At 37.8% G+C, this 27,237-nt stretch overlaps 2 protein-coding genes across 3 annotated transcripts in view; one reads left to right on the top strand and one right to left on the bottom strand.

Moving 5' to 3' along the window:
• The window catches only part of apbb1ip (amyloid beta (A4) precursor protein-binding, family B, member 1 interacting protein), a 28,234-nt gene extending 20,757 nt beyond the window's left edge, over positions 1-7,477 (bottom strand). The window contains exons 1-2 of one of the 2 annotated variants that reach the window (XM_015038473.1): positions 7,392-7,477; positions 4,261-4,625 (exon numbers count right to left, since the gene is read on the bottom strand). The gene's annotated coding sequence lies outside the window, so the exon portion shown is untranslated. Of the gene's footprint in view, positions 1-4,260; positions 4,697-7,391 lie in introns of those variants that run through there. The other variant, XM_015038483.1, reaches the window with a different exon arrangement.
• A 2,933-nt stretch (positions 7,478-10,410) lies between these two features.
• On the top strand, positions 10,411-17,904 carry nell3 (NELL (neural EGFL like) family member 3). The gene is made up of 4 exons (XM_015038460.1): positions 10,411-11,451; positions 12,912-13,471; positions 13,702-13,768; positions 13,857-17,904. Exons 1-4 carry the CDS (start codon positions 10,887-10,889, stop codon positions 15,380-15,382), a joined length of 2,718 nt encoding a protein of 905 aa, XP_014893946.1. The 5' UTR covers positions 10,411-10,886; the 3' UTR covers positions 15,383-17,904.
• Positions 17,905-27,237: the final 9,333 nt, after the last annotated feature.

The following is a 27,237-nucleotide window of genomic DNA, read 5'->3' as shown; positions in this document are numbered from 1 at the left end:
GCCAGAAGCAGCTCCAATTTAAAGTGACAAGGGGCTAAAACAGCTCATTCTGGAAGGAGCTCACAACAAATCTCACTGTTTAAGAGAGATTTTGTGCAAAATGCATGTTTTGTATAGGCCATCACCTATCCTGACCTGTTCATAGAAACATAATAGGCCACCTTTAAAGGTGGTTGCAGCATCCATATTGTTTCCTAAAGCATTCCTGTTTGGTCCTATAACAATCTTGACTGGGACCAAAATACATTGGCAGAAAATGAAAGATGAATTTTAAATTTTTCTTGTTGAAACGCCAGTTTTGGAAAAGTGAAAACCAGCAGCTACCAACTGAGACACCTTCTCGGTTTAATCTTCACTCACTTTTCATTCCATACTGATGAAATCAAACATTGAACCACAAAATGCAAGTAATGTGCAAATTGTAGCACCTTGAGAGTTTGAGTCTTCACCATCTAACCATGTTTGAGGAGGGCACGCAGACTAAAGAGGAAGTGGTAGAAGGGTTAACTTCCTGTCATTCTGCAAACTGAAATCGTCTCGGAAATGGTGTCAGCAGCCACCTGCAAACTCAATCTCTACTGCCTTTCTCACTTTCGGCACGCCTCTAAGGGAGGAGATGTTTGCAGTTGAAGAGAAGTACTAAACCATTAAAAATTTCTAATTTTCTTTTATATTCTTCTCCCGGCATTACATTTTATTTTCCATAATGAAACCAGCTCAATTTTCCAACCCAGCTCACATGAGGAAAGGTTTACTCTGTCAGTCACTCAGCTCCGAAATGTTAATTTCCGAGGCCCGATGCCTTAACCAGACGACTCCCAGCCTGCAGAGAAGTGAAAAGAAGAGCGATTGCATTTGAACGGATTGTGAAAACATCTGCTGATGAAGGGAAAAGCGGACCTGATCCTTGAGACACTTCCTCCTTAGATAAGGGCGAACTTGAGTCACATATTCACCAGCAGAAGTGTCAAAAAGCAAACTAATGGAAACACTGCAAAAACCCAAAACCACGTATTTTTGTTTAGTTTCTAGTGCAAATAAGACAAAACTAACATACAGCAAGACATATGAGTTTATTTTGAGTAAATAATTCCTTATTATTGATTAAAAACATCTGGTTTCATTTGCAGATTATTTACCTTGTAACATGGTAAAATATATTGTTATAAATAATCTGCCAATGAAACTAGTAGTTTTTCATCAATATTAAGAAATTATTCACTTAAAATAAGGTCATATCTAGCTGACAAGTTACTTTCAGTTAGTTTCATCTTACTTCAACTGTACTGAGATATTTGAACTTAAACTAGACTAAAATTATTTGGTAAAATTTTGTATTTTTGCAGTGCTGACTCTATCTCAAAGTTCTTCAGGATTTCTTGGTGTTTCCTAGTTTTCTATTACTGAGAAAACAACAAATTCTGGTTCACCCAAAAACCTCGGTCTCGGTTCGGTTGAAGTGAGTTCTGATCCGGCATTGAATGCTTATGTGAACACCAAGCGGACTGGAGACCGCTCCAAAAGCAGGAAGTGGACTGAAGCGCAGGGCATTCTGGGTAAATACAACCAAAACAAGCACATGATGCTAACACTAGCTGTAGAAATGACTTGAGGTCAAATAACCATTATAATCTGATGCCATTTCATTTTTGTTTACATTTCTAGAAGAAGGAAGTTGCTCTCAGTGTCTTCTTCAGACGTCTTGTAGTTTCCTTTAGTGGTTATTAGTACAGCGCCCCCACAGGCGAGGAGGGGAACAGGTTTTTTAAAAGGTTTGGTTCGTTTGAAACAGTGAAATGTAACAAATGCTGTAATTTTGGTCCCAAACAGAGTCTACTGGACTATCAGGCGTGAAAACACACTAAGTTGGTGACCACGTCCCGTATTGTTGAAACAGCCATTGAAGAAAACATGACTTCTGTATACAACTCAGGAAATGTTGCTTCATTTCTCTGTAGGTCAAAATATTATTACAAAATTGTTGTAAGGATTTCTGCTGGATGTAAAAAGAAATACTTTTAAATGCAATAATTGTAGTGTCTTAATTTTGTTCATTTTTCTGTGAGGAATGCACTGGCAGTTCAAGCTTAAACTTAAAGTTTCATCTGTGTCTTGGTTCATCGTTCCTCTAAAGTTTTCATTGAAGAAAAGTCTCAGAAAATATCTAAAATAATAACTGCTTAGAATCTCCTTGTTATATAATAGAGGCCCAGACAATGGGCCTTAAATAATTAAGCTAACTTAATAATTGAGCTATTAAGTTAGCTTAATTATTTTAACTTTTGTTAATGATTCTACATTCACATCCTAACCGTCCTAACAACGTCTTAATAATTATTAAATTCAACTTGCAGAAGCTTTGGTAAACTCCTAATCATGTCATGTTTAAAACTTAAAGCATTTCTGACCTTTTTAGCTGATTAATGCAACATTTTCTACACTTTAATTGTTTCCCTCCTCACCAATTGACTTTATACTCAAAATGTGACATTTTTCCAAATAATAACAAAACTCACATTTTAAAGAGTAAAATTTGAAGCACAGAGGAAATATAAAGTACAGTTACTTTAGTCAAATTTGACTTAAATACATCTAAAGTTACTGATCTAAAATGTTACTGAAATGGAGGTAAACATAATGCTTTAAGTAAAAGTTACCTCGTTACTCTGAATATCTGAGGTGTTATGTGTATTTTTAATTAGACTTAAATTTCCAAAATTTTATTTTATTTTTTTGTTAGTTTTATTGATATTTGTTAGCAGATATGATTTCAAATGCAACACTTTACTCAAAACAAACCCAAATAAAAGTTCAGGTACCTTAAAAAGCTTAAAAAAGGAAAAATTACAGACAAATTGTACTTAATTACAGCAATGTGAGTAAATTAAATTAAAGCTCTTGTGTTGTTACTTGAACCAGTAACGCTGAGCTAGCAACATGCATAAACAGCTGCTCCAGTCCACTTATAGACTACTAAATATAAATTATTTGCACAGTATAAATGTATATTGCAGTTTCTTTCAAAAACAGTGATTAATATGGTTAACAAAGTTGGACTGGGTTATTTTAAACTCGAGTTTACTTGTACAGCATCGGTTTTTACTTGTACAGCATCGGTTTTTACTTGTACAGCATCGGTTTTTACTTGTACAGCATCGGTTTTTACTTGTATAGCACCGGTTTTTACTTGTATAGCATCGGTTTTTACTTGTACAGCATCGGTTAAGTGGCTGTTTTTACCACATAAGTTTCTCAGTTTAACTGAAAACGGCAGGCTGCCCTCTGAGGTGAGATGGAGAGAACAATGACAGTTTTCACTTCCTCTTCAACATGCAATGAAGCTCTTCATATTCCTGGCCTCATGATCAAATTTTAACGTACAATTAAAATGCAGAACTGAATACTTATTCTCTGCAGAACCATCCAACAAAACGTCAAACATGTTTGCACCTTTTAATCCACGAAAGCGTTGAAATTCAAAAACAGACGCAGAAGTAACGGCCGCTTTTACTTGGATGTGGCATTTATATTTAGGAGACGCATCCACAGAGATTTAACGTAGAGAAATTAGAGCGAACGGCGTCGCCTGAGGGGATGAAAAGCTGTGACTCATAACCGACATGAAACAAAACATAATTTCTTATCTTCATTTCGTCGGCGTGTTTTTTTACAACACAAAATCCCGACTGAGTCACAGACGGAGTAACGCAATGACTAAAACGGCCCCTGACGACACGAACAAGACGCTGCCTCAACCAAAAAGACCTTCTTCACTTCGTCTTTCCAAAGTAGCTTCACATCCACATTTTAAAAGTTTCTCTTATATTAGCAGCAAACTGAAATTACCAGGCGCTTTAAAAACAACCTGTTGGTTTCATGTAGCTATTGTGTAAGAGCAGCAAGTTTCAGGCTACACCCAGGTAGAAATAAACCATATGAACTTACATCCCTTTTTATCACTTCAGCTTATGATGAATGGCTGCTTTACGCAAACAAAACCACCATATTTACCTTTATTATATTAAACAAACTCAATATTTTATCATTTTCCTGGAGAAAAAGTGGAAACTGTAATATTTTCCGTTTAAAAGCTGTTTTTTTCTATTAAACATCCTTGTTTAGTAAAAGAAAAGGAGAAAATGATTCACATAAAGTGACTAACAGTCAGAATATTCCTGGTTTAAGTAAAGAGAAGAGCAGCTGCAGGTGTTTACCGTTACCTGCAGGTACGACACTCAAATAATCAGAGATGTAACTCACCTTTTCAGTTGTAATAATCCTCAATTCACCAGTTTGTTTCAAAATAAAAGCCACCTGGACATCAGAGCCACCCTGAAATCTCGCTCAGCTAAGAAAGCAGCCTGAGATGACGGCCACATGCAGGCAGATCTGGGTGTGCTGATGAGGCTTGCATCGGGACTCTGACTGTTTCTTCCTGCTTAATGCGGAAGTTCAGGTCCAGACCTGCCACTGCATTCCTGCTGAGAGATAAAAACTTTCACAATCCTGGACCGACCCGCCTCCCCCCAGTCGCTCCTTATCGTCTCAACAAAACCGCCTCAGAAGCTCAGTTTGCTTCGGCGGAAGGAGGAGATGCAGAGAAGTGCTGGAGTAGATGATGGGAGCTTGTGAGAGAAGAAAACAAAGCTGAATCAGCCATCTTGGTTAATAATTCACCAGGCAGAAACTGATTTACAGCAGGTCAGGAGTGGCAGCGCTGAGCTGCCAACAACGTTATTACAGTTAACTAAAAGTCTCGAAATTACAGAAACTGAGAAAACATTGTGTGAGTGAGTGAGTGAGTGAGTGAGTGAGTGAGTGAGTGAGTGAGTGAGTGAGTGAGTGAGTGAGTCTAATACATCTCTTATTTTTTAAATTATTGATTTTTGCAAAAATGTAGTGAGTAATTATGAAGTACACTGTAAAACTTGATAAGTTAGTTGATCTCAAACGATTTGAGGAAATTGATTTCTCTTCCCAAACAGTAATAACATTTTACCAGAGACTCTGTTTGCAAACTAACAGCCAATAAGAAACATCAACGTTTAGTGTTTTTATTCACTATTCAGTAATTATTACATTCATTTAGCATAAATGTTGCCTCAGATCATCTGGTTTTAGTTGGTCATGGCAAAAAAATGTATCATCTAATATGAATTTATTACCAGACAGTCCTATTTTTCATTACACTCCCCATTTGATCACAAGAAAATATGTAATTTTTTATATTGACCACATAAAATTTTATTTTATTCACACAGTTCTTATGTTTTTTGTCTTGTCAGAGCTTAAGAAATAACATTTCATTTCATTGACCGATTAATCACAATTAATCCGATTAATCGTTTCAACCCTACTAATAATTTCTTATTGTTACTGGATTTTATTTAAGGGTGATCATGTAAAAAGGTGTTGCATACAAATAACCAAACTTTTCACATTCACTTTGCTGCAAAGACTTTAAAAACTATTTATTTTTCTAACAACCTTTATGTGCTACATTGAGTTGATCCATTGCATCGGTCTAAAACACAAGTGTTTTATTTTTTTTCTTTGCTGGTAATCGGGTCAGAACATCTTAACAGACCGTTGTGGTGAAACTGTGTCTGTTATCTTCAGGGGAACCAGAAAGATTCAAACCATCATGCTATGAATATCTCCTGTTATCTCTTCATGCAGACACTTCTGAGGATTTCATTTCTGTTTTTATTACTTTCAAGACATTTACACAAAGATGTTCACTACAGGACTAATTTTTCCCCATTGCTACTGTAAAAACTTGATTCTCTGAGTTATGTAACTATTTTAAGCTTGCTCAAGCTGTATTTTCCTCAGGTCTGATGAGGAAAGCAGACCGCCCCATTCTGTGGCGGAAAGCTGTCATCACAGGGTGAAGCTGAGCACCAACGGGGGAAAATGAATAACCTCAAATGGCTCCAAGAACCTTTCATGACAGGTGATAAATTAGACAAACACCCCGGGTGCAGGCGTTTGTCCTGACCGCACTCATTTCCTCGCTGAGGTTGACAAACAGATGGACACCAAAGGCATACGTCCAAAACGTGAAGGAGAGCATTTCCCAAATAAATCTACAGATTAATGGCTGTGGAGCTCAGCAGCAGGGACCGAGGCGATTTGTTTGTGTTGTTGAGTCTTTGTAACCTCATTTCTAGCAAACAGGGTGGTCCAACAGCGCTGGTTCTGATGGAGGTACTGTTAAATCTGCAAACCAGCAGTTTTCTAGCTCTTAGTTTAAAGGTCGCTCTTGTTAAGTCCTTCAGACTGAGTTTACTATTGCCTTCAAGTGAGTGTAGCCAGACGGATTGCTCTGAAAGAATGTGGTTGGTTGGTGTTTGGTCTATCAGCATTTGGGTCAAAGGTCATTTGGGTCTGTGAGGTGCAAAGCTGGTGAGGTACTGACTTAATCATAATCAGATATACAGATGTAGACCACCTGCATGTTATTGTTTACATAAGGAAATTTCGCGCATGCGGACAAAGCTGGAGGGCAAAAAGACAACTCCTTTACATACCATGCATACCCGCGCTGCTGCCATAGAATAATTCAGTTAACTCAATGAACCTTGGAAATATAGGTATTATTATTTCGTGCTGTGCTCCACAGCAAAGGGAAAAACCGTTGAAGTACAACTCAAAACCACGTCTCTCTCGCCATCTGCATTGGCCAGACTACACACAGACTCGTTGCCATAACAACTGACAACAACACCCTTAATAAAACACTGAAATATTTTGCACACAAAGAGTAGAACATTCAGTCTGTTGCAGTAGTATTGTTGTGGGCTTGATGTTTATTTTTCGATTATTAATAAGCTGTGGTACAAAGAGAAATCTATAAATACGTCGCTGCACTCGACTGTATGGCTAGCTCCATGGCTAGCTCGCTGTTACTGTCTCTTACTCTGCAGTTGTGGAGTCACAATGTCTGGGATCGTGAGCGCCCCCAGCGACGAGGCAAGAGAACTGCCTGCCTCACCTTGAATCTGTTTTCTGCCGTTTAGGATCGCTTACGTTACACACACAGTTGGTGACAAAAAAAATCACCGTGTATTGTATACATAAGCTAAATTATGGAAAATCAGTTCATATATATAAAATGTTTTTTTAGCCATTTTTCTTGGCGGCGTACAGACAGAAGGAGCATGCTCTCAAAGAATGGCAGCCAGTGCAGTTAGCAGAGGTTGATCAATCCCAGGTGAGGCTTCGCTTGCTGCTGCCTCACCGGCTGCGCTTCCGAGCATTTGAATGGAAAAATGCGAAAATTAAATAATTTTGAAGAAAAAAATAATCAAAATTGTTTAAGCTAAATGAAAAATAAATACTTTGCAGTACAAACCACAGGGTGAAAATAGCAATATAAATTATTTTACCATTATATTTTCCCATGATGACAGGTGAGGCTCTGGCTCCTCTGACCGCACGTGACTGTTGTTTAGACACTGATTGGTTTAACGCTGATTTTTCTGACTTTGGTTTTCCTAACTCTAACTTTACACAAGTCTGAACCAGAAGTGATCTGCGCCATCTTAGAACAAAATGGCTGCTGTCTGGGTCGACCCGTATGAGACGGAGAAGGAAAACATGCCGGATGATGTGAACAAACTCCCTCTGATCTCGTATTACAACATTGTTAGCTACTTAGTTAATCGAGTAATAGTTGTACTGCACTTATATTGCTTATAAGTTATAGGAAGGAAGTGAAAGCTCGTTCTAAGCTCGTGGCTTGTTTATTGTTGTCATAGCAACTCCATAGCAACCGCCTGCCAAGATAGCTGTCGGTTACAAAGTTCACGAAAGTGTGACGTCGCATTAAAACTCTGTATTGTTCTGACCAGTTGAACAATTGTCAGCCATTAGTCTAAAACGAATTGGTCTGTTACTGTTTTGGTCGAGTCAAATCAAGTGAGAGTGTTTTACACCACAGAAACATAATACAGTAACCAATTATGAAACAAGCAATAAGCTTTTCATTTTGTCAAATGCCTTCCTCAGGAATAATCATCGTCAAATAGATTAATCAATGTTAAATTAAATCAAATGGGTTTGGTTTAAAGGAATTCAGTGTTTCAGCTGTTTTGCAGTTTCCTGGAGGTTTGTTCCAGATTTCTGGTGCATAGAAGCTGATGTTTGGAGAGATCTGGAAATTTGATACAAGAGCAACAACAGTGATTTCACTGAGAAATACTGAGTTGTAGGTTTTGGTCAGTTTCTTCTTTCTGCTGGGGCTGAACTGAGGAAGACGACTTTCAGGAAACTCAAAAACCGACCAAATTCATCTAATTTAGCGCTTTTACCCGATTCAATGACATGTGCTTGTTTTTATAGCTTGACATTTTCTTTTACTGTGTAATTTTTTGTGTTGGAGTTTTTACCGCCTCTTGGCCAGGACTCCTTTGAAAACGAGGTTTTTAATCTCAATGGGTTTTTTCATCCTGGTAAAGTAAAAACAACAGGTCTTTGGGGTATTTAGGTGTTAAGACATTCAAATACAATAAACGATAATGTTGTTGTTTTGAGACCATTTTCAAGTGATGGTAAACTTTAAATTGTAATGAACATTTAACATTATAAATATTCTAAATAAATATTCAAATCAATAAAATTAATTTTGACGTCTATGAACCAAATTGTCCTTCAAATAAATGTTTAGTTGAGTCCAAAGCACCAGACCGAAGACTTTTGTCATCCAGTTTTTTGGTATAAGGAGAGAAAATAGAGAAATGATCAATCATGCAAATGGAAATCATTGATCTCGTTTTAATTTATTATTAGATTAATTGAGTTATTGCTTAATGTGACAGGCGTACTGACCACTGCATGACCCTGCAAAAACTCTAATTAAGTACTTTGGAGCTTGTAGGGCTGCAACTGATGATTATTTTAGTAACTGATTATTCTCACGGTTAATTGGATAAGAAAATTGTCATCTTCTGCAGATTTTTTATTCAAACACTTAAGGTTTTTTTTCCATCTTACATTCAAAATTTATTTTTGTACAATTTTGGTTTAATTACAGCTCTGGATATGTTGTCCTTTCAAGAAATAGCTTTTATTTTGTCTGTACTCCAGTTAACGATTAATCGATTAATAAACTAGTTGGTGGTTATTTCAGTAATCGATTAATAAACTAGTTGGTGGTTATTTCAGTAATCGATTAATCGATTAATAAACTAGTTGGTGGTTATTTCAGTAATCGATTAATAAACTAGTTGGTGGTTATTTCAGTAATCGATTAACTGTGATTCAGGACTTGACTTTTTGCCAGGTAACATTCTCAGCACTGCTGTCTCCTCTCATTTTGCTCTGTTTACTTTTAATTTTTTTACTTTTGTGACCTTTGAAGCTGCAGAAAGCTCCCATAACGTTGCGTTGTGTGTTGAGGCAGCTGCTGGATCCTCCCACTTACACTGACCTGGTGAACATAAACACCCAAACTGTGTTTACATAGAAAAGGTCAGGAGAGGTGAACCTTTTATTGGAGAAGTCCAAGGCAGAAGAATGTGAAACCCGTCCAACTGGTTTATTGGGTCGTCTCTAAGTGAGTTTATCTGAGTCGGCTGTCCAGAGGTGCTTAAATGTTGGTGTTGGATTGCATCAAGATTAAAGGTCAGAGAAAGCACAGACAAATGAATACAAAAATTTAATTCCTCTCTGTTTGTTTTTTGTCTCATCTAAATGTTAGAACTGTCAACAAATCTTTTGAACCGCTGTGGAAGCATTTCGGTCCATTTTTCTTTGTGAAACAGTTTTGGTTCAGCCATACTGGAAGGTTTATGTTGTGTTTTGAATGGGTTATGCTACAAATCCCATTCAGATTTATACCCAGAGTTTGATTAGGCCACTCTGAAACCATTCATTTTGTATGAAAGACATTATGGTGCAGGATCTTCTTTCTGAAGAATCCGTTGTGCTGCCGTTACAGAGATCCACTGTCTGATCAGGATGAACACCATCAACAAACTTCCTCTTTAGCCTTGATTTTCCAAAAACTTTGTACCTTTACAACCTTCTTCAGACTGATGGATGTCAATAACTCTTCTCTTATCTTCGCATCAATTTCTTTAAATCTATAGACTTAAAGCTGCAGTATGTAACTTTTATGAAAAACTTGTTTTTTTAACATATTTGTTAAAACTATCACTGTGTCTCGACAGTTTAATATCAGGCAGATAATCTGTGAAAAGATAAATCTCCTCCACCTAATTCTTGAGCTGCTATTGCCATCTGAAGAAACCGCTCCCGACTAAAAACAACCAATCAGACCGAGGTGGAGGGTCTTAGCGCTGTTAATCAACCTCTTGTACTCACTGCTAAATATGCGAATGGCAGAAATGCAACTTACTGTTACAGGAAAACCGTTTAACTGTAATCTGTGGCTATGCTAAGTGTTCTCAGAAATTTTCTAGAAAGAACTCGGAAATTCTTTCGGAAAGTTTCAAAAGTCAAAACTTTTCTACTTTTGAACTTCAGAAATTCCCACGTTTTTTTCCCTACAAAAATTCTGAGTTTCTAATGGCCCATGTACTTGGTTGTAAGAAAGCCAGATGTTAATTTAAATTGAATTTAGAAGATTTTGTCGCGCCTGGCTGCCGGTGGCGTTAAGCTGGTTTTCATGCCTGTTTTGGCCTCAGCAGATGGATAATGAGGAGCGCTGGAGAGGATGAAGGGTTAAAATGTGGCCGGGGAAACCTGATGCTAATTAAATCTCCGGAATGCCACTCAGACGCTGAAGTGCAGGATCTCAGAGTGGGTCATGTTCCGAGCCCGACCGAACCCTGGAGCTGAAAGCTGCATCATGGTTTTGTTTGGAATGGGGATTTAATCTGGAAAGCTGCAAATAACTGTTTTTTATTGCTAAATGCAAAATGTTCTTACTTTTTCTGGCGGTGCTGCTCTCCGTACACAGCGTTGCGCCCGCTGTGGGGGATTTCTGTCGGGGGTCGCACTGCTCTGGCGGGGAAACGGGTGATCCAAGACCGTGCACAGGAGCGCACTGTCCCGGGAGCATTTCATCCAGGCTCCCCCAGCAGTTCAACCCAGCGCCGCAGTGGAGAACCGGACACCCAGCGGCCACCCCGCACCATGCGCACCCGAGCCCACAGAGAGCGCCTCTGGAGACCGACCCGCACGGCGGTGGAGGCGGATGCTCCGACCCGGGCTGCACCCGGATCCGGCTCCAGCAGCCCCGGAATGAAACCAGAGACTGCCGGGGGATCGAGTGCCGGCTGCCACTGAAGATCCGGCCCAAAGTCCGGGGGGGTTCCTGCGTGGGAGAGGGATGCTCGGCCGCGGCGGAGGCGGACATGTCCTCGGTCTACCTGTCCGACAGAGCCGCGCAGTTTCTGGGAGACTATCCGGAGTTTGGACACGCAGCGTCGGAGCTCGGCGGGGCTCCGCTGGGAGTCCAGCTCACATGTGACATAAAGCCAGGTCTGTTTCAGTCACAACCCGGTTATTCAGATTAAAAAACTCAAAATCCACCCTTTTATCACCTTAGAAATAGTTTCTATACCTAAAGAGGTGTGGATGCTGTCAACTGACCAAAAGAGACAAACATTTTATATATATATATATAATTACACCAGATATTTATCATTTTAGAGCTAAATAATATGTTTGCAGTTCAAGGCTGGGCAGTTTAAAGGTCAGTTTAATCAAATGTGGTCTAAATAATCTGAAATGTTGCATTTTAAAAGCTCTGATGGATACAAATCTTGTTTTTCGCCAAAACTAGAGATTATAAAAGATTTGTACTTTCAAAAATCCAAGGGAAAAAAACCCAAAATCTGATTAATTTTTTCATCTTTGGACTTTGGTCCATCCGCCCATCCATCCATCCATCCATCCATCCATCCATCCATCCATCCTTGCATTATTGTAATATTTCATATTTAGAACCAGACCTCATCATATAGTGAATTGTTATCTTCAGGTTTATGAGTTCACCGGCTCATTTATCCTCCAGACTGGATGTGATTTATTATCCGCACAGACGGCAAAGAACAACAACTTGGAAGTTTATAAGACCAAGACAGATTACTCCTAAACATCTGCTTTCATCTGGATAAACAGACTCTTCCTCCAGTTTATTCCTAAACCTATATTTACCTTTATATGGTGTTTGGTATACCATGGTTAACTTTCAGTAACACTTTGTCCTGTTATCAAATCATAAAAGTAACTTTTTGTTGGCCATTAAGAAAAGGGATAATGAGAGAGCAACAATAGCTGAGCTGGAAAAATACCTCAGAGTCAATTAGCTGGAAAATGTGGACTACTTTGATGTCTGATCATGTAGGAAGCTTTCAGTTGCCTTTGATTGGCTGAGTGTGCATGAGCCAATGTTGTTGCACATGCAATGCATTTTTAAAATTATTAGACAAAACAGAAATTTTGAGATTAGTTGCTGACATTTTCTAGAAAAAACATTAACATTTCTGAGCTCCAAATGTCAGAAAATTCCCAAAATTGGAAAAAAAACAACAAAAAACGTGGACTTCTGAGACTTAGATTTCCTTTTTTTCTAGAAAATTTCTGAGGTTAGGCTCCAATTTTCAGATTTTTTTTTTTAGGAAAGTTTTGACTTTTCAAACTCAAAAATTTTTCTGTTTTTTCTAAAAAAAAAATTGCTGAAATTCATCTCAAAATTTCAGTTTATATATCAAATATTTGACTTTTCAAACAGAATTTTCTTTGTGACTTTCATGACAATTTTAGACTTTTCAAACTCTGACATTTCCTTGTGCTTTCTAGAAAATGTTCACCTTTTCAGACTCAAAAAATTCCACTTGTTTTGTAGAAAATTTCTGAGACTGATCTGAAAATTCCTGAATTTTTTTGGTGGAAATTTACTCCTATTTGTCCCATCTCTAATGGCCCTGTTGTAAAAGGGGAGAACGAAGTCCCTTCAGAAGACGCCCTCATCCTGCACCTCCAGCTGGCCAAGGGGCAGGAGAAGCTGGTTGAAGCCCTCCGAGCCCAGCAGGTCGTAATCCGTGACCTGCAGCAGAAGCTCGTCGACCAGCAGGAGGCGCTGCTGTCGCAGCAGCGGGACGTCCTGCAGCAGCAGCGGCACATCTATGAGCAGATGGATGCGGTGAAAAACCAGTTCGGCCAGCTGCTGGAGACGGTCAAGCAGGTCTCCTTCCAGGGCCTGCAGGGGGAGCTGCAGAGCTACTTCGAGAGTCACTTGGCGGGACTGCAAAGCCAGGCCCGCAGCCATCTGCAAAAATCCTACGCTGTGCATAAAATGGACATTGACTCCAAAGTTATAGATGTTGTGGGAGAGACTCATTTCCCGCAGCCTCTGCGTGGCTGCCAATCGCCCTGCGGATCACAGGAGTTCTGCGATTTTCAGAGGGATCCACCGCAGTGTGAGAAATGCACCATGTGTCCGCCGGGCTTCTTCCTCATCGCGCAGTGCTCCCAAACTGCAGACAGAATGTGCCAGGTATGATTCATATTAGCCTGCGAAACTACTCCAAACACTTCAATCCAAGCCACATTTTGTCCTGTTGGAACAGCAAACTACACTGGCTGCATTTCCATTATAAATGTGTGCAAAATTTTGTCAATATTTCGCTAATGTCAGAAAAACAAGTTTGCAATTGTGGCGTTTACATTAAATAAGAAACAAAATTCAAAGGAAATACTTTAAAAGTATAATTGTATGGATTGCAGGACAGAGACGAATGTCTTGAATTGCCACAGATTTGCGGAGAGCGAGTGAAGTGTCTCAATACTCCTGGTCAGTTTATGACGTTTTTGTTTCATTTCATATTCTCCAACATATTTATAGCCTTGCCAGAGCTAATCTGAAGTCTCCTTTTGTGCAGGTGGTTTCAAGTGTTTGGGGGTTTTGGAGAGAGAAGCAGTGACGGGTCTTTGTGGTCATGAATACTTCTACAATCAGGAGCTCAAGGAGTGCCAAGCCTGCTCAGATTGCGATGGGGAGCCTTTGGTCGCTCCCTGTACAGCCGTCAGCGACGCAGTCTGCAGCCAGATTTCAGAGAACCGACTCTCCCAGATCTGGATGGCAAAGGTGACGCTACCTCCTGCAGGTACGTCTAGCACCCACATCTTTCCTGGTCTGCAGCTCAACATTCGAGGCAAAGAGAGCAGCAATCTTCTGTCCAACGAGGCTGGAAGAGTGACATTCCTCCAGCATGGTCTGTTGTGGCTGGATCATAACTTTGCTATAAAGCACAGCTGCAGGAACTTCCTCCAGGTCGGGATGAGACTCAACAGAAGCCAGGAGGAAGAAGGTCAGGACCTCAGCGGCGTTCGCATCGAGCAACCGGATGGGAAGTATTTCCAGGGGGTGAGCGTCAGTACTGGTGTGGAGGTTGAACCCAACCACATCTTCACTCTGCTGCTGAAGAGTCCCAACCAGCACTGCAATCAGAGCAAAGACCTTCACGTTTTTGATGTTCCCACCCCGTCTCTGAGTCTCCTCTGGTTGTCTCATGATACTGGTGCTGTTGCTATGATGGCCCAGATGTCCCTGCTAGCGCACTACCAAACCAGTTACCGCCCGACTTTCCGCATCACGACAGTGTCCGACCCCTACATGGTCAGCCTGACTCATGACAGCCGTGGGGTTCGCTTCACAGAGAGTGGAGTAGTGAAGTTTGTCATTCAGCAGGCGCTTTACTCCATGGGTCACACCTGCGTTCGCGAAGGTTTCTCCCTGATCGCCTACACCACCCGGAACACCACTGGACTGAAGACGATGCAAGCCTTCAAGACGGGTGTGAACTACAGGGATACTTCCATCACGCTCTCTGGCGCAGTGACGGTAGAGAGCAAAGACATCCTCACTTTTGAAGTTACGTCTCCGTCGCAGTGCAATATCCGCTACTTTGGTGACAGCACCGGGATCAGTATCTTGAGTCTGATCTGGATTCCCTCGGCTGTGTCGTCAGCCTTGACCGCCACAGTTTCACGGACCGGTCTTCCCTCCGGAGCTGTCAGGAATAAACCGCTGTTGTTTCAGCAGATCAGCCCGGATACGCCGCAGGTCCGTCTGGCTCGCTCTGGGGACTCAAACGCCAGGAGGAACTTCGTCTTTCATGAGAAGGGTACAGCAAACATCGCCCTCAACCTCAAACTGATCCACTCGTGTAATATAGTCAAACTGACTCTGCAGAGGGTCGGAGGTCAGCAGGCCGGTCCTGTGGCTCAGCAGGTGTCTGGATCAATGCCTGAAGGCAGCGAGTGGACTAGCATCGGGCTGAGAGCCTCTTTTCAGGTCCAGAATGGCACAACTGTTTACGTTACTCTGGACTGTATCAGAGGACGTGTAAACCAAATAACACAAGAGGGTGGCACAAATATTTCAATTCTCTGGGTTGCTCTGTGATCCAGGAGGGTGAATTTCTACCATTTCAGGAAATCTTTTTGTGAAAACTAAAATACTTTTTTGTGCTATGTAGTAGTGCTGGACGATATGGCTGAGAAACTTACAAGATAAGCATTTCATATCAGTCAATATCAATAATCATTGATTAGTTTTTTTGTTTTAAGTATCTGAACTGCTGCCAAACTGATGGCGTCACTTTATCAACAGTTTTTACACTGCACTGTTGTTTTTTATTTTTAAGCGGCGGAACTTTAAACTGCTTCTACACAAGTGACTCAGTAGGTTGTTGCTAGGTAACCACAGAGCGAGTGAGTTGCTAGGTAACCACAGAGTGAGTGAGTTGCTAGGTAACCACAGAGTGAGTGCTTAGTAGATTCCACTAACATAGCTTAGCTAGCTGGGAGATGTCTCCCACTCTCAGAACGCTATGCGGTTCTGGGTCGGACTTCAGTGAATATTCTACATATTGAATAGTCTATCAAACATATTATCTATTGATATTGATCACGTATCTTTAGCTATATTGTTGATTTATTATCCACTATCCCGTTTTATGAAAGTATGAATATTAACTGAATTTTTGCTTTAAATTAATGGTTTTTCACTTGTTCAAGCATTTATATTTTGGAAGTTTGTTCAAGTGCTGCTTTTTCCTGAAGTCCTTCAGCTGGTTGAAAAGTGACCAATTTAAAATCTGAGTACCTTCATATCTGTTAGACTGTGTGCATACAGTGGTGCTTGAATATATATGTCTGTATGTAGACAATCATTGATAGGCTTTATTTTATAATAATGTATTGATAATACAATTTTTATATATTTTTTATTGCAGAATATTTAATCTATCTTTTGTATGTGCGACTTCAAGGATACGTTACACAAGGGCTTCAGTTCTACTCTTTAGTTGTTCATTCTAGTCAATATTAATGAAATCAGTGTTTCTATGCCACGCACCTTTATTTTCACAGAATAAGTTCTTGTCGCTGTTAAATTTTTGGTCACCTAAAGTGAATTGAAACAGCATTCTTACAGATTTCTTGTTTTTCTTCACCATCACTGTATTCATATTATGAAGAACTGCCTGGACTGCAATAGGATTTAGCTAATTATTTAAGTGCCATTCAATTAAGGTTTTGTATGCGTGTTTTGTATCACTTGTTTAATATTGATGTAAAATGTTGTAGGTAAGTAAGTAAAGAGGTGGTAATGTGGCCTATTATTCCAAAACTGCTTCTAACTTCCTTTGGCTTTGGGCAGAAGTAACTTTTTGCTGTTGTTGAGATGAAAACATTTAATTTTAAAGCTTCCGAGTAGCTGGATAATATGGTCATTACAGTTTTTTTCTGCAGATATTTGCATATTTTTCTGTTGAACATAACTCCAAAGTACATGTGGGTACGTAATTCAGCTATTTGGGAAATTTTTTGTAGAGCATATCTAAAATATTCAAAAGAAAATGCAGGTTGGGAAGCTGAAGTACCTAGCTACTTGATATGCTATACAAAATTCTTATGTGACGTCACACTTTTAGGAACTCTGTAGCTGACAGCCATCTTGTAACTGTCGTTATAGTTGCTATGGTGTTGCTATGGCAACAATAAGCCACAGGCTAAGAACTAGCTCTCACCTTGTGCCTATGCTAATTTGGAGACAAAATAAGAACAACTATTACTCAGTTTTTTGCAGTACTTTACCCAACTCTGTGTAATACCATGACAATTATCAGTGATATTTACAGTAGTACATACTGCCGAAGTAGCAAAGTTAGCTTAGCTGATGTAACTTTTATCTGCTAGCTAAGACGGACATGTAGCCTACATGTACGTTAGTTACTACATGTACTCACTCTGCCAGCCACCAGAACCTTGTTATTCATAAAGCAGTTTAAACATCGATTGATGGATTTCAGGCCGTGAAGATCCTCCATGCTTTAGGCACTCTTCATGTTCGCAAAGTAGTGAACTGAATCGTAATAGAAGATCGGAGACAGCTTGTCCACATCGTCTATATTTTTCCAACCCGACAGCCTCCATTTTGTCATTGGTCAAGAGTGTTCTGGAAGCCACAGTTGATTGGCTGGCGCTTGCAGCCAATCAAGGAGTTGCATAAATTTTTTTCTGGGTGCTGATTGGCTGAACCCCCAAAGAGTGTAAATAAGGAAGACAGCGGATGTTAGCTTCCACGGTAGCTGGATTTAAATGAAGACTTATTGTTGGACCTATAAAAATAGACAATTATAAGCAGTGACTGTCTAATGGCTAACTTTTTAATACTTCTTTTTTCTGATCAAAAATATGTGGTTGAAGATTAACAGTTGGATGTTAAAACAGAACCTTCATGCTAAGTTTGGTTAGACTCTTATTTATCATCTTAAACTTTCTAAAAACTGAAACCATTCCTATGTTGCTGAGAGAAGTTTGTTGGCAAAGACTTTCAGTAAAGCAACAAAGGGTTTATGCAGTGTTTACAGGACTTTAATGTTACACATCACAATAAAAATGTAAAGTTTGTTGTCAAACATGCAGCTAGCTTCTGTATCAGGTATATTTATGCACATATAACATCATGTTTAATGCAACACATCTGTTATTATTTTGGAGAAAGAAAAGTTTCTCAGTAACAAGCTGTTCACACTTAATGTTCCTTATTGCTTCTCTGTGTTTTGTCCAAACTGTTAGACATAATGAAGTGTTGCAGAGACTTGGCAGCAGCTCTCACTTCAGTGTTCTCATTTCTGTTTTAAATGAGTTTTTATTCAACACCAAATTATATGTGCTATTTTGCCAGAAACCCAATTCCACTTATACCTGTAAAATAGTTTTCCTGCTGGATTTAGTCTATGTACATTTATGAGATGAAACACCTTTATAGTAAATCCAAAACATATGGAGGATATGCTTTACAAGATTATTGGTGAAGTAGGTTACTTTCTGGAATTGATGTGGTCCTTTTTCTGACCTTAGTATGAAGTTATTGGACACCTTGCAGAAAAGTAATCAGTAAATTTAGGGAAATATGAACTGGTACGTTCTAAAAACATTACAGGATCTCTGAAAATACCAGGAAAATTGCTGAATAACTTAGGGAAAGTACCACATTACAAGTCACTTTATAACACAAACCGGTTTTTGGAAATGTCTCGTAAATTTTAGGAAAACATTTGGTAACATTAAGGAAAGTACCTGGTAAGTTTCAGGTAAGTAACTAAAAAGTTAAATTACAGCTTCAGGAAAGCAGTAAATTCTCAGAAAGTACCAAGTTATACTTCAACTCATAATCTAATACATTTTTTAAAAGATATCCATCAAAGTATTGGGAAGTACATCAGATAGTACCAAGTAAAATTCAGGAAAGTTTTATGTAATATATTATCTTATAGTACTGGCTGGTTTCTAAGCCGGTATATTTATTTAAAGTTCTAAGAAAGTACCTTGTTAATTCTGGGAAAGTATCCAATAAGTTTAAAGGTAATAATGTAATACCAAAAGATTTCCACAAATTGCTGGTAAATTTTGGAAAAGTACCTGCAAATTTTAGGTAAGTAACAGGCAAGTTGTAGGAAAGTATTTGGTAAATTCTGAGAAAGTATCTCAACTTATATTCTAGCCTGGTTTTTGAAAATAGTAAAAAAAAAAAAAAAAAAATCAGGAAAGTTCACTGTAACATGCATGTTAAATTTTGAGGCAGTAACCTGTAACTTTGAATTTAAAATCCAAAGAAAGTATCTAATGACTGAGTTTTCTCATTATGCATCATCTCATAATACAAGCTGCGTTTCCATTGATTATTTAATTGCGGAAATTGGAATTACGGAAATAAATTAACTGAATGGAAAAACTTTTCTGATAAAGTTTTTGTGCTTAGTTGAAGGAGTCTTTCAACCACATTGAAATCGGTTTATTTCACAAAAATGCAATAAAAGCTTTTTTTGCATCACAAGTCACGTGATCATTAACGGAAAGCTACAACTGGTAGAAACGACAAAGACGACAACAGGAAGTAGCTGGAGGATGATATTTTTTAATGACTTATCCTGTGAATAAACTTATTCACATCTGATTTTAGTTGTTTCTTATTTAATGGAAACACTGCAACTGTAAAGTTTCATTTTTCGCCTTTAGCGGAATATCGACAAAGTTTTGCTTACATTTGTAATAGAAATACAGCTGCATCCCAGTTTCTAAAAATGCCCAATACATTCCAGTAAAGTACTTGGTCAGTTAAAGGAAAGTTTCGAGAAATTATCTTGTAAATTCCTTAAAATTCCTCTCTAATTTCTGGGGAAGTATGAGCAACATTATGTAGCAAGAACAACATTATTATTATTATTATTTTTAAGGGATCAAAATTGCAAAGTTGAAGGTTCAATCTTAAACATACTGAACCGATTTGCTTTAATTAGCAGCGAAAGTGTCAGAGTTACTCACAAATCACCTTGAAAATCATACTCTGTAATTTACACGGACTCGCTGATAACCGGGTCTAATTATTCTCCCATCTGTTCGCTGCAGGAAAGCTCCTTTTGGACTGTAACATAACAAATATCCTCCAAGGCAACGAGAGCGAGCGAACAAAGAAATTAAGGTTCTGGTTTCTAGACACAAATGACTGTGTCTGTCGGCGGCTCGGATTGAAACCAGGTGTTCTGGGGGGAGGATCGCTCCAGATGTGGGGTTCTGTAGATCAAATGATAGCCTCAATGTTACAGGGAGATCAGAGAAAGAAGAGACCAAGGAAAGGGAGTGAGTGTGACTCTGAAACTTTACCCTACAGCCTGCAATTCACTGGGTATTCTGATTTAACTGCATATTATTTACATTATTTATATTTCAAGGGAGAGCGGTCAGGTTTTAATTCAGGATGTATTTTTATACAGCGCAGAAAAAAACTCTAGTGACGGTTTCTCTGCAAAAATGACTGAACTATTAACAGAGAGGGTTTGATAAGAGGGAAAGTTATGATTATTTTATCTGCTGTGATTTAATTTAATTTGATTACACTGCAAAATAGTCTATAAACTAGACTATTTTTAGTCTAGTTTATAGTGCAAATATCTTAGTACACTTCGAATAACACTAAACTAACTAACAAGTAACTTTTCAGCAAGATATACTCGCTTGTTTTAAGTCAATAATTACTTAATATTGATTAAAAAGTAATACTTCCATTGGCAGATTATTTCACTTTTAATAAGACATTTTACCAATGTTATAAATTAAATAGTTAAAATGGAATTAATACTTTTTAATCAATATTATGGATATTTTTAAATGTAAACAAGCTCCTATTTCTGTCGGAAAAGTTATTTATTAGTTTTGTTTTATTCCAAGTGTACTAAGGTTTTTGCACTAGAAATAGAAAAAAAAAAAAGCAAAAACGAAATATTACCGAGTATTTTTAGGTGAGTTTATAGTGCAAATATCTTAGTACACTTGAAAAAAGACAAAACAAACTTGCAAGTTTTCATCTAAATATATTGAAGTTCCAGTTCCACCAGCAGATTATTTTATTCAAATGAAAAATGTTTTGTATGGGAAATAATCCCTCAGAACCAGAACTGAAGGAAGTGATTATTTAAAACAAGCTCCTATTTCTTCCTGAAAAGTTACTTACAAGTTAATTTGTCTTATTTAAAGCGTACTAAGAAATACTTGGTAGTTTTTGTGTTTTTGCTGTGAATGAACCAGATATGAAACCTGAATGGACTGCATATCTGGGAATTTCCTCCCAGACGATTTGAGGCAAAGCAACAAGGAATCCTTCACCGCCACATGTGTGTCTGCTGCGCATTTGTTGGCTTTCTCAGGGTTTTTTGTGTTTGGCGTTGACTCAGCCAATGGCATGCAAACACAGCAGGAACCTCAATGTTTCAGCAGCTAAAAGCACAACACACATCCTCCCAGTACGAATGTTAGAAAATGTGCTTTAGGATCGTTTGTTCATTTTTTCCTGGAATAAAAAACAACAATATGGTGTCACTTTAACAAACACATCAGTCTGGGTGATTTGTGGGAATGGCGAACCCGACGGCGGCCCCAAAGTCGACTGAAAAAGGATGAAGCAGGAGGCGGGCTGGCTTTAATCAGAAGCGGATGTTTCTCTAAGAGCCAAAGTCTCTTTTGTCTGGAGGAAAAATGTTTAGAGCTTGTGGTGAGTTTAGATGCTGCAGCCTCCGCTGAGCGTCGCAGCTCTGCAGGAAAACAAGAGTTTTACTGGCATGTTTCATAAAGAGGGTTTCTGTTCTTTCAATGGAAATGTTTATTAAATTAATTAGACTGAATATGTAAATGTATTTTAATGGAAACATTTGGATTAAACTTGGCTATCTGTCCATGTCGCCCCCTTCTGGTGAAGACGGTGAAGACGTGTAAAAACCATTAATTTAGCTTAATTTAATCAAATCCAATATAAAAAATAAAAAAATATATATATATATATATATATATATATATATATATATATATATATATATATATATATATATATATATTCACAATCTTTGCAATCTTTGCTATTGTTTCTAATAAGTTTCCTGATCAATGCGACGTTCTGAGTATTGGGGTGAAATGAAGAGAAAATAAAAATAATTAATTATGAAAATAAATTCATAAAATTACAAGAATAAAATCATACTAGAATGAAGTCAAAATAGTATAAGAAAAAAATCATAATATCAAATAAAGTCATAATATTACAAGAAAAAAGTCTAAATAATATAAAAAAAATTGTAATAAAAAATAATAAAGTAATAAAATAAGTCAAAATATAAGAATTTTAAAAAATAATATGAGAATACAGTAAAAAAAATAAGAAAAATTTAATTATACAAGAATAAGACTTAAGATGAAAAAATTGCAATGATACAAGAATAAAGTTATATTACAAAATAAAGTCAAAATATTTAAAGTAAGATTACGAGAATAAAGTTGCAATAATATGAGAGTAAAGTCATAATATTATGACTATTCTTGTACATTTTGACTTTATTCTCTAAATATTACGCTGTGGCTCTAATTCTCCTTCACAGTTCCTCGTTCTCCCTTCTTGACCTCAATCATTTCTGTCAAGGTCGATCCGAAACTCCCGAGCCACCGGCGCCAACCAGCTGAACATGAAAACAAACATCACATCTATATGTATGAGGTCTGAACATATAAACGTCTGCTGCTGAATAAATGCTGGAGCGAATCCCTGCAGTGCATTTTTAACTCCACCATGTCGACTCCACTGAGGTCTGGGAGGTTAATTGCTTTTCTCTGGCAGACGATTCTGGATCCGTCCAAAAAATGACTGAAGTTCAGCAGGGTGGGATGTGGATCCGTAACAAGGTGTCTGCAGGTTTGTCATTTCAGTGGTTCAGGACAACGTGAAAATCGTCAAAGGTCAAATAAATAAACACAAAATCCAGTTTTTAAATGCTGATCATCAGTAAGAAAGTTAAAAAAATCTACACTTAATGGCTCTGTGTGGAAAAAGTGAGAAAGACAATAAGTCGAGATCAGTCTGGAAAGTAATTTCTAAAGCTTTGGGATTATTAAGTATCTATAGAAAAAGTCACAAAAGATCCCACAACATCTGAAAAACTGCAGGTCTCACTTGCCTTGGTTGAGGTCAAAGGTCATCTCAGTTTTTCCAGAACACGCCTCTATGATTCCCCAGACTTTTAGAAAAACTTTCTGTGGACTTTAAAGCATGGCGGTGGCAGTGTGATGTTGTGGGGCTGCTGTACTGCAAAACATGCTGTGAAAAATTCAGATTTTCAGCATTTTGATTTATTAAATATCAGAATCTCAAGGACATCTTTTCTCTCCAAACCTGCTAAAATCCCTGAGCTGAAATGAATCTACAGCAGTGAAAGTATTTGGTAAAATGTACTGATCAAATTATCAATTAATATTTAAAATTACATCATGAGATGGACCGAAATATATAAAATTTGGTATTTTAAGGACAAAAATGACAATAATTCACATAAGTAACAAAAAATAAAAATAAACATTTTCCAAATCAGTTTCTTCAAATAAAAAAATAAACTTATGAAACTTGAACAAATACTGCAGGTGTGTGTTTCTGTGTCTGGTGAATTTTTGGTTAAAACATGTTTGTTTTTCCATTCTGGGAAAATCCAGAAATAATAAAAATTCTCTAGTAAAAGTAAAAAGTACAGTGTAGTGAAATACTCCTAAATCTACATTTTTTCAGAAAAGTTACTTAAATAAATGCCATTAATACCAAACTCTGAGTATGAGGAAATAACCAGCAGATATTCACAAGTGTTGTCTTGTTATATTTATTTCTTCTTCTTTCCTTAGAATAACATGTAGTTCAGGACAAATGCATGTTTGAAAGCCAGTTTGGAGAGTACATATTTAGAGTTCACCTCCTCTTTGAGGACAACAGTACGGTTTCTATTCGTCCTCACGAAACAACGAAAAGAAAAACGTTGAACCTAAACAAGAAAGCAGGGTCTGTTTCCGTCTTTCTGGGTTAATCTACCGTTTGAGGCACAAAAACAGAGCAACATCAGGTCGCCGAGACACATTAAGAGGAAAGCGCGGAGATATACTACTGACCAGAGGGCGAAGCAGAAGGAGGAAGATAGAAAAGGTCAGAGCAGAGTAAAGCTTTCAAAAAGACATGCTGAAGGACTACATTTATATATATTTATATAAGACACTGAAAGCAGCGACAGTTTCCAAGCAGAAAGAGGGAAGAGAGAGAAAGGCAGATCAAGCACGGAGAGGAAAACGATGCGAAGCGAGGTTGGCATGCTTGCAGCACAGAGAGACGTTACAGGAAGCCCAAGACACAAAGATTACATGTAAAGGCTAGAGCGACAGTGCACTAATCTACAAGCTAAGCTATATGTATATATATATTTATATATTGGTATATGTAGGACACTTAGGCTAATTACAGGAGCTATTCATACAGTTTACATATATGCACATGGATATATAGGAGACTCCACATGGAACAAGCTGGAGAGGCTGGGAATCGCATGCACATGCAAAGGGCGCGAGTGTAGCAGCGAGAGAGCAGCAAGAGGAACGAGCAGAGGCCGGAGCGAGTCACAAGCCACCTTTACACTCAAGTCAAAACCCAAATCAAACCCGAGCTGGTCCCAGTCCAAAGTCAAACAGTACAAATCCTGAGTCAGAAACCGCAAACTGAGTCAAGTGCAAAATTAAAATTAAAGGGGCAGTAACGTGTTTTCCAGGCACAAAGCAGCATTTTACGTATAGCACAAGTGACTGTGATACCTACAGTCAATTTAACGCTTTGAAACTGGGCCTCTGTCTCTTTAAGAAGCTCCTGTTCTTTCTGAAACTCTGTCTACAGGAAGTCATCACAATATCCTTTCTCTATGAAGTCTTAAAGGGGCTGGACTTTTGGTTATAAAAATTATATGTGTGTGTGTGTGTAGTACAGTTTTGGCCTAATCAGTGCTCTGAGTGTGTTGTTCTTTCAGCAAAATAACATTTTATTGAGTCTTTATACTTCAATTAACGATCAATTATTAAATTAGTTGACGATTATTTCGGTAATCGATTAATCACGATTAATCAAATTAATAATAATTAATTAGATTAATTGCAATTAAATAGATCAATCCAAATTAATTTGATTAATCATGATTAATTGGATTAATCATGACTAATCAGATTAATCACACTTAACCAAATTAATTACAATCAATCAAATTAATCTCGGTTAATTAGGTTAATTGTGATTAATCAGATTAATCATTAAATTAATCTGATTAACTATGATTAATTAATTGGATTAATCATGCTTAATCTGATTAATCACGATTATTAACGATTAATCTATCTTCAGTCCTCAATTAAATTCAGTCAATAGTCAAATGTTTTGTTGGTGTTAAAGTCTGAGTTGAGATCCAAGTTTTTCACAATTTCATGAAGAAGTCATTTGAATTGTGACTTGAGTTCAGGTCCTGTGACCTTTCACCCCTGTGAAAAGTGTCTGGCTTTTCAGGCTCACTGCAGTGAGGCTAGCTGGCATAAATCTGATGTTGTCTCTGTCACAGTGTGCACAACAGATCCACTTAGGGAGCGGCAACAGAAACTTTACTACATCTACAAAATCAAATTAAAACAGACCCTTAACTCCTTTCACATTCAGACCAAAGAGCTCCAGTTACATTATGTCAGAGAATCTTTTTTGAACATTAAATCATAAACAACCATTAGACATTGCACGTTATTTAGGTCGTATACTCTAAAGTGCACAACCTCCTGCTTTTTTCCGGAGGTCAACTAGACGATACTGAAAAATCTCTACTAAGGCAACACAGTCACAAACACGCTAACGTACACGTCGGCACATACAGTCGAGTTTCACTTGTGCACAGAAAAACATGGAGCTTCAGAGTCAAAAAATGGCTTTGCATATTCATTTAAAACCCTAACGCCAGAGTTTCACACCTCCCAACGAAGTACTTGGAGGTGAAATCCGTCCGTTCTTTTTAAAGCCAGTCCCTGAAACAAGTTGTCGTTGAAACAGCTAGAAGAGTCGCACACACACAAACACACACGCACAGTGAAAAGTAAAGCCTTTTGGGCCGACGAGATGAAAATACAGGGCATCTATATCAGATATAGAGAAAATATGAACAACTTTACCTCACAAATAGTCTCTGGTTATACGTCTTATATACATAATATGTATACACAAAGATATGTACTTAGGACATCTTGTAGTTGTATTTACAGTCTATGTTTCAAAGTGATTGATAGTGTTGAGCAAATTGTGCTTTTCTACCTCGGTCTAATGAAAATGCTACAAAACTTCTGCTTTTTTTAAAGAAAACCAGAGTTTCAACAGCTAACCCTGCCTACAATAAGCTTTTATACAGATTATTATTGTTATCTAAGTTATCATGTGCTTGGTTTGGAAACTTGATTATCTCCCGTTAACGTGCGCTGATATTTCACTGCTTCTTTGCAAGATTTTGCGGGATATGTAGCTTGGACCCTTAAATATTGCTTGTGAATGAAAACAGAAGCGATCTCCGTTGCTGCTTGAGTTGCTGCCTCCTCTCCACAGTAATTTAGTGCAAGTGATGTCTGGTGTTAAAGTACCCAAATCTGACCAAAACAGCAATATTATCATTATTATTATTGCCCTGCCTTTAAGGTAATTCTGCTTAAAGTTTTGTTATTAAGTGCTAAACATAAGGAAGAGATGCTAAAATTAACATTTGGCCCTTTTCAGCTGAAGATAAAATAATTTGGTTTTGATTTTATACACAAGCAGATCCATAGAAACATTGATTTTTTTTTTCAGTAATACATTCCAGCTTTTCTTCTCAAAATGTGATAAAGTGCAACTCAGGAACAAGTTTAGCAAATAAATGTAAATGGTAAATAATTTATTTTGTCCACTTTACTTTCTGTTTCTTTTTTCTACAGTTTTACCCAAAGATTGAGCAAAATTTGCTATTCTGACAGGCCTTTTAAATTTCTGATTTTCATCTGGTTTTTATTATTGAATTTATAACTGAATCTGTTTTTGGAGGACTAATTAAAATTGTTTGCAGATGTTCATTACACTGTAAAAAAAGAAAGCTTATTATGACACTGATGGAAAAGGGCAGGAGCTAAACCTAAACACAAGCAACATACTTTCAGAAAAAGAGTAAAACTGTATAAATGGATACATTAAAATACATTGAAGTGTCTTTAACTTCCTTACAATTAAAACTATTAAGCTCTGGTTAAAGTCAATTGGGACTAACCTGAACCTTTTAACAATCTGCTATCACTGGTTGGTTGGTTGGTTGATTGATTGGTTGGTTAGTTGGTTGGATGGTTGATTAGTTTATTGGTTGA

This window comes from Poecilia latipinna, unplaced genomic scaffold (genome assembly GCF_001443285.1).
Source record: "Poecilia latipinna isolate Pla-1442-1.1 unplaced genomic scaffold, P_latipinna-1.0 Scaffold26, whole genome shotgun sequence".
Taxonomy (NCBI): domain Eukaryota; kingdom Metazoa; phylum Chordata; class Actinopteri; order Cyprinodontiformes; family Poeciliidae; genus Poecilia; species Poecilia latipinna.
Note: the sequence above shows the minus strand (reverse complement) of the source record. Positions and strands in the feature narration are given on the sequence as shown.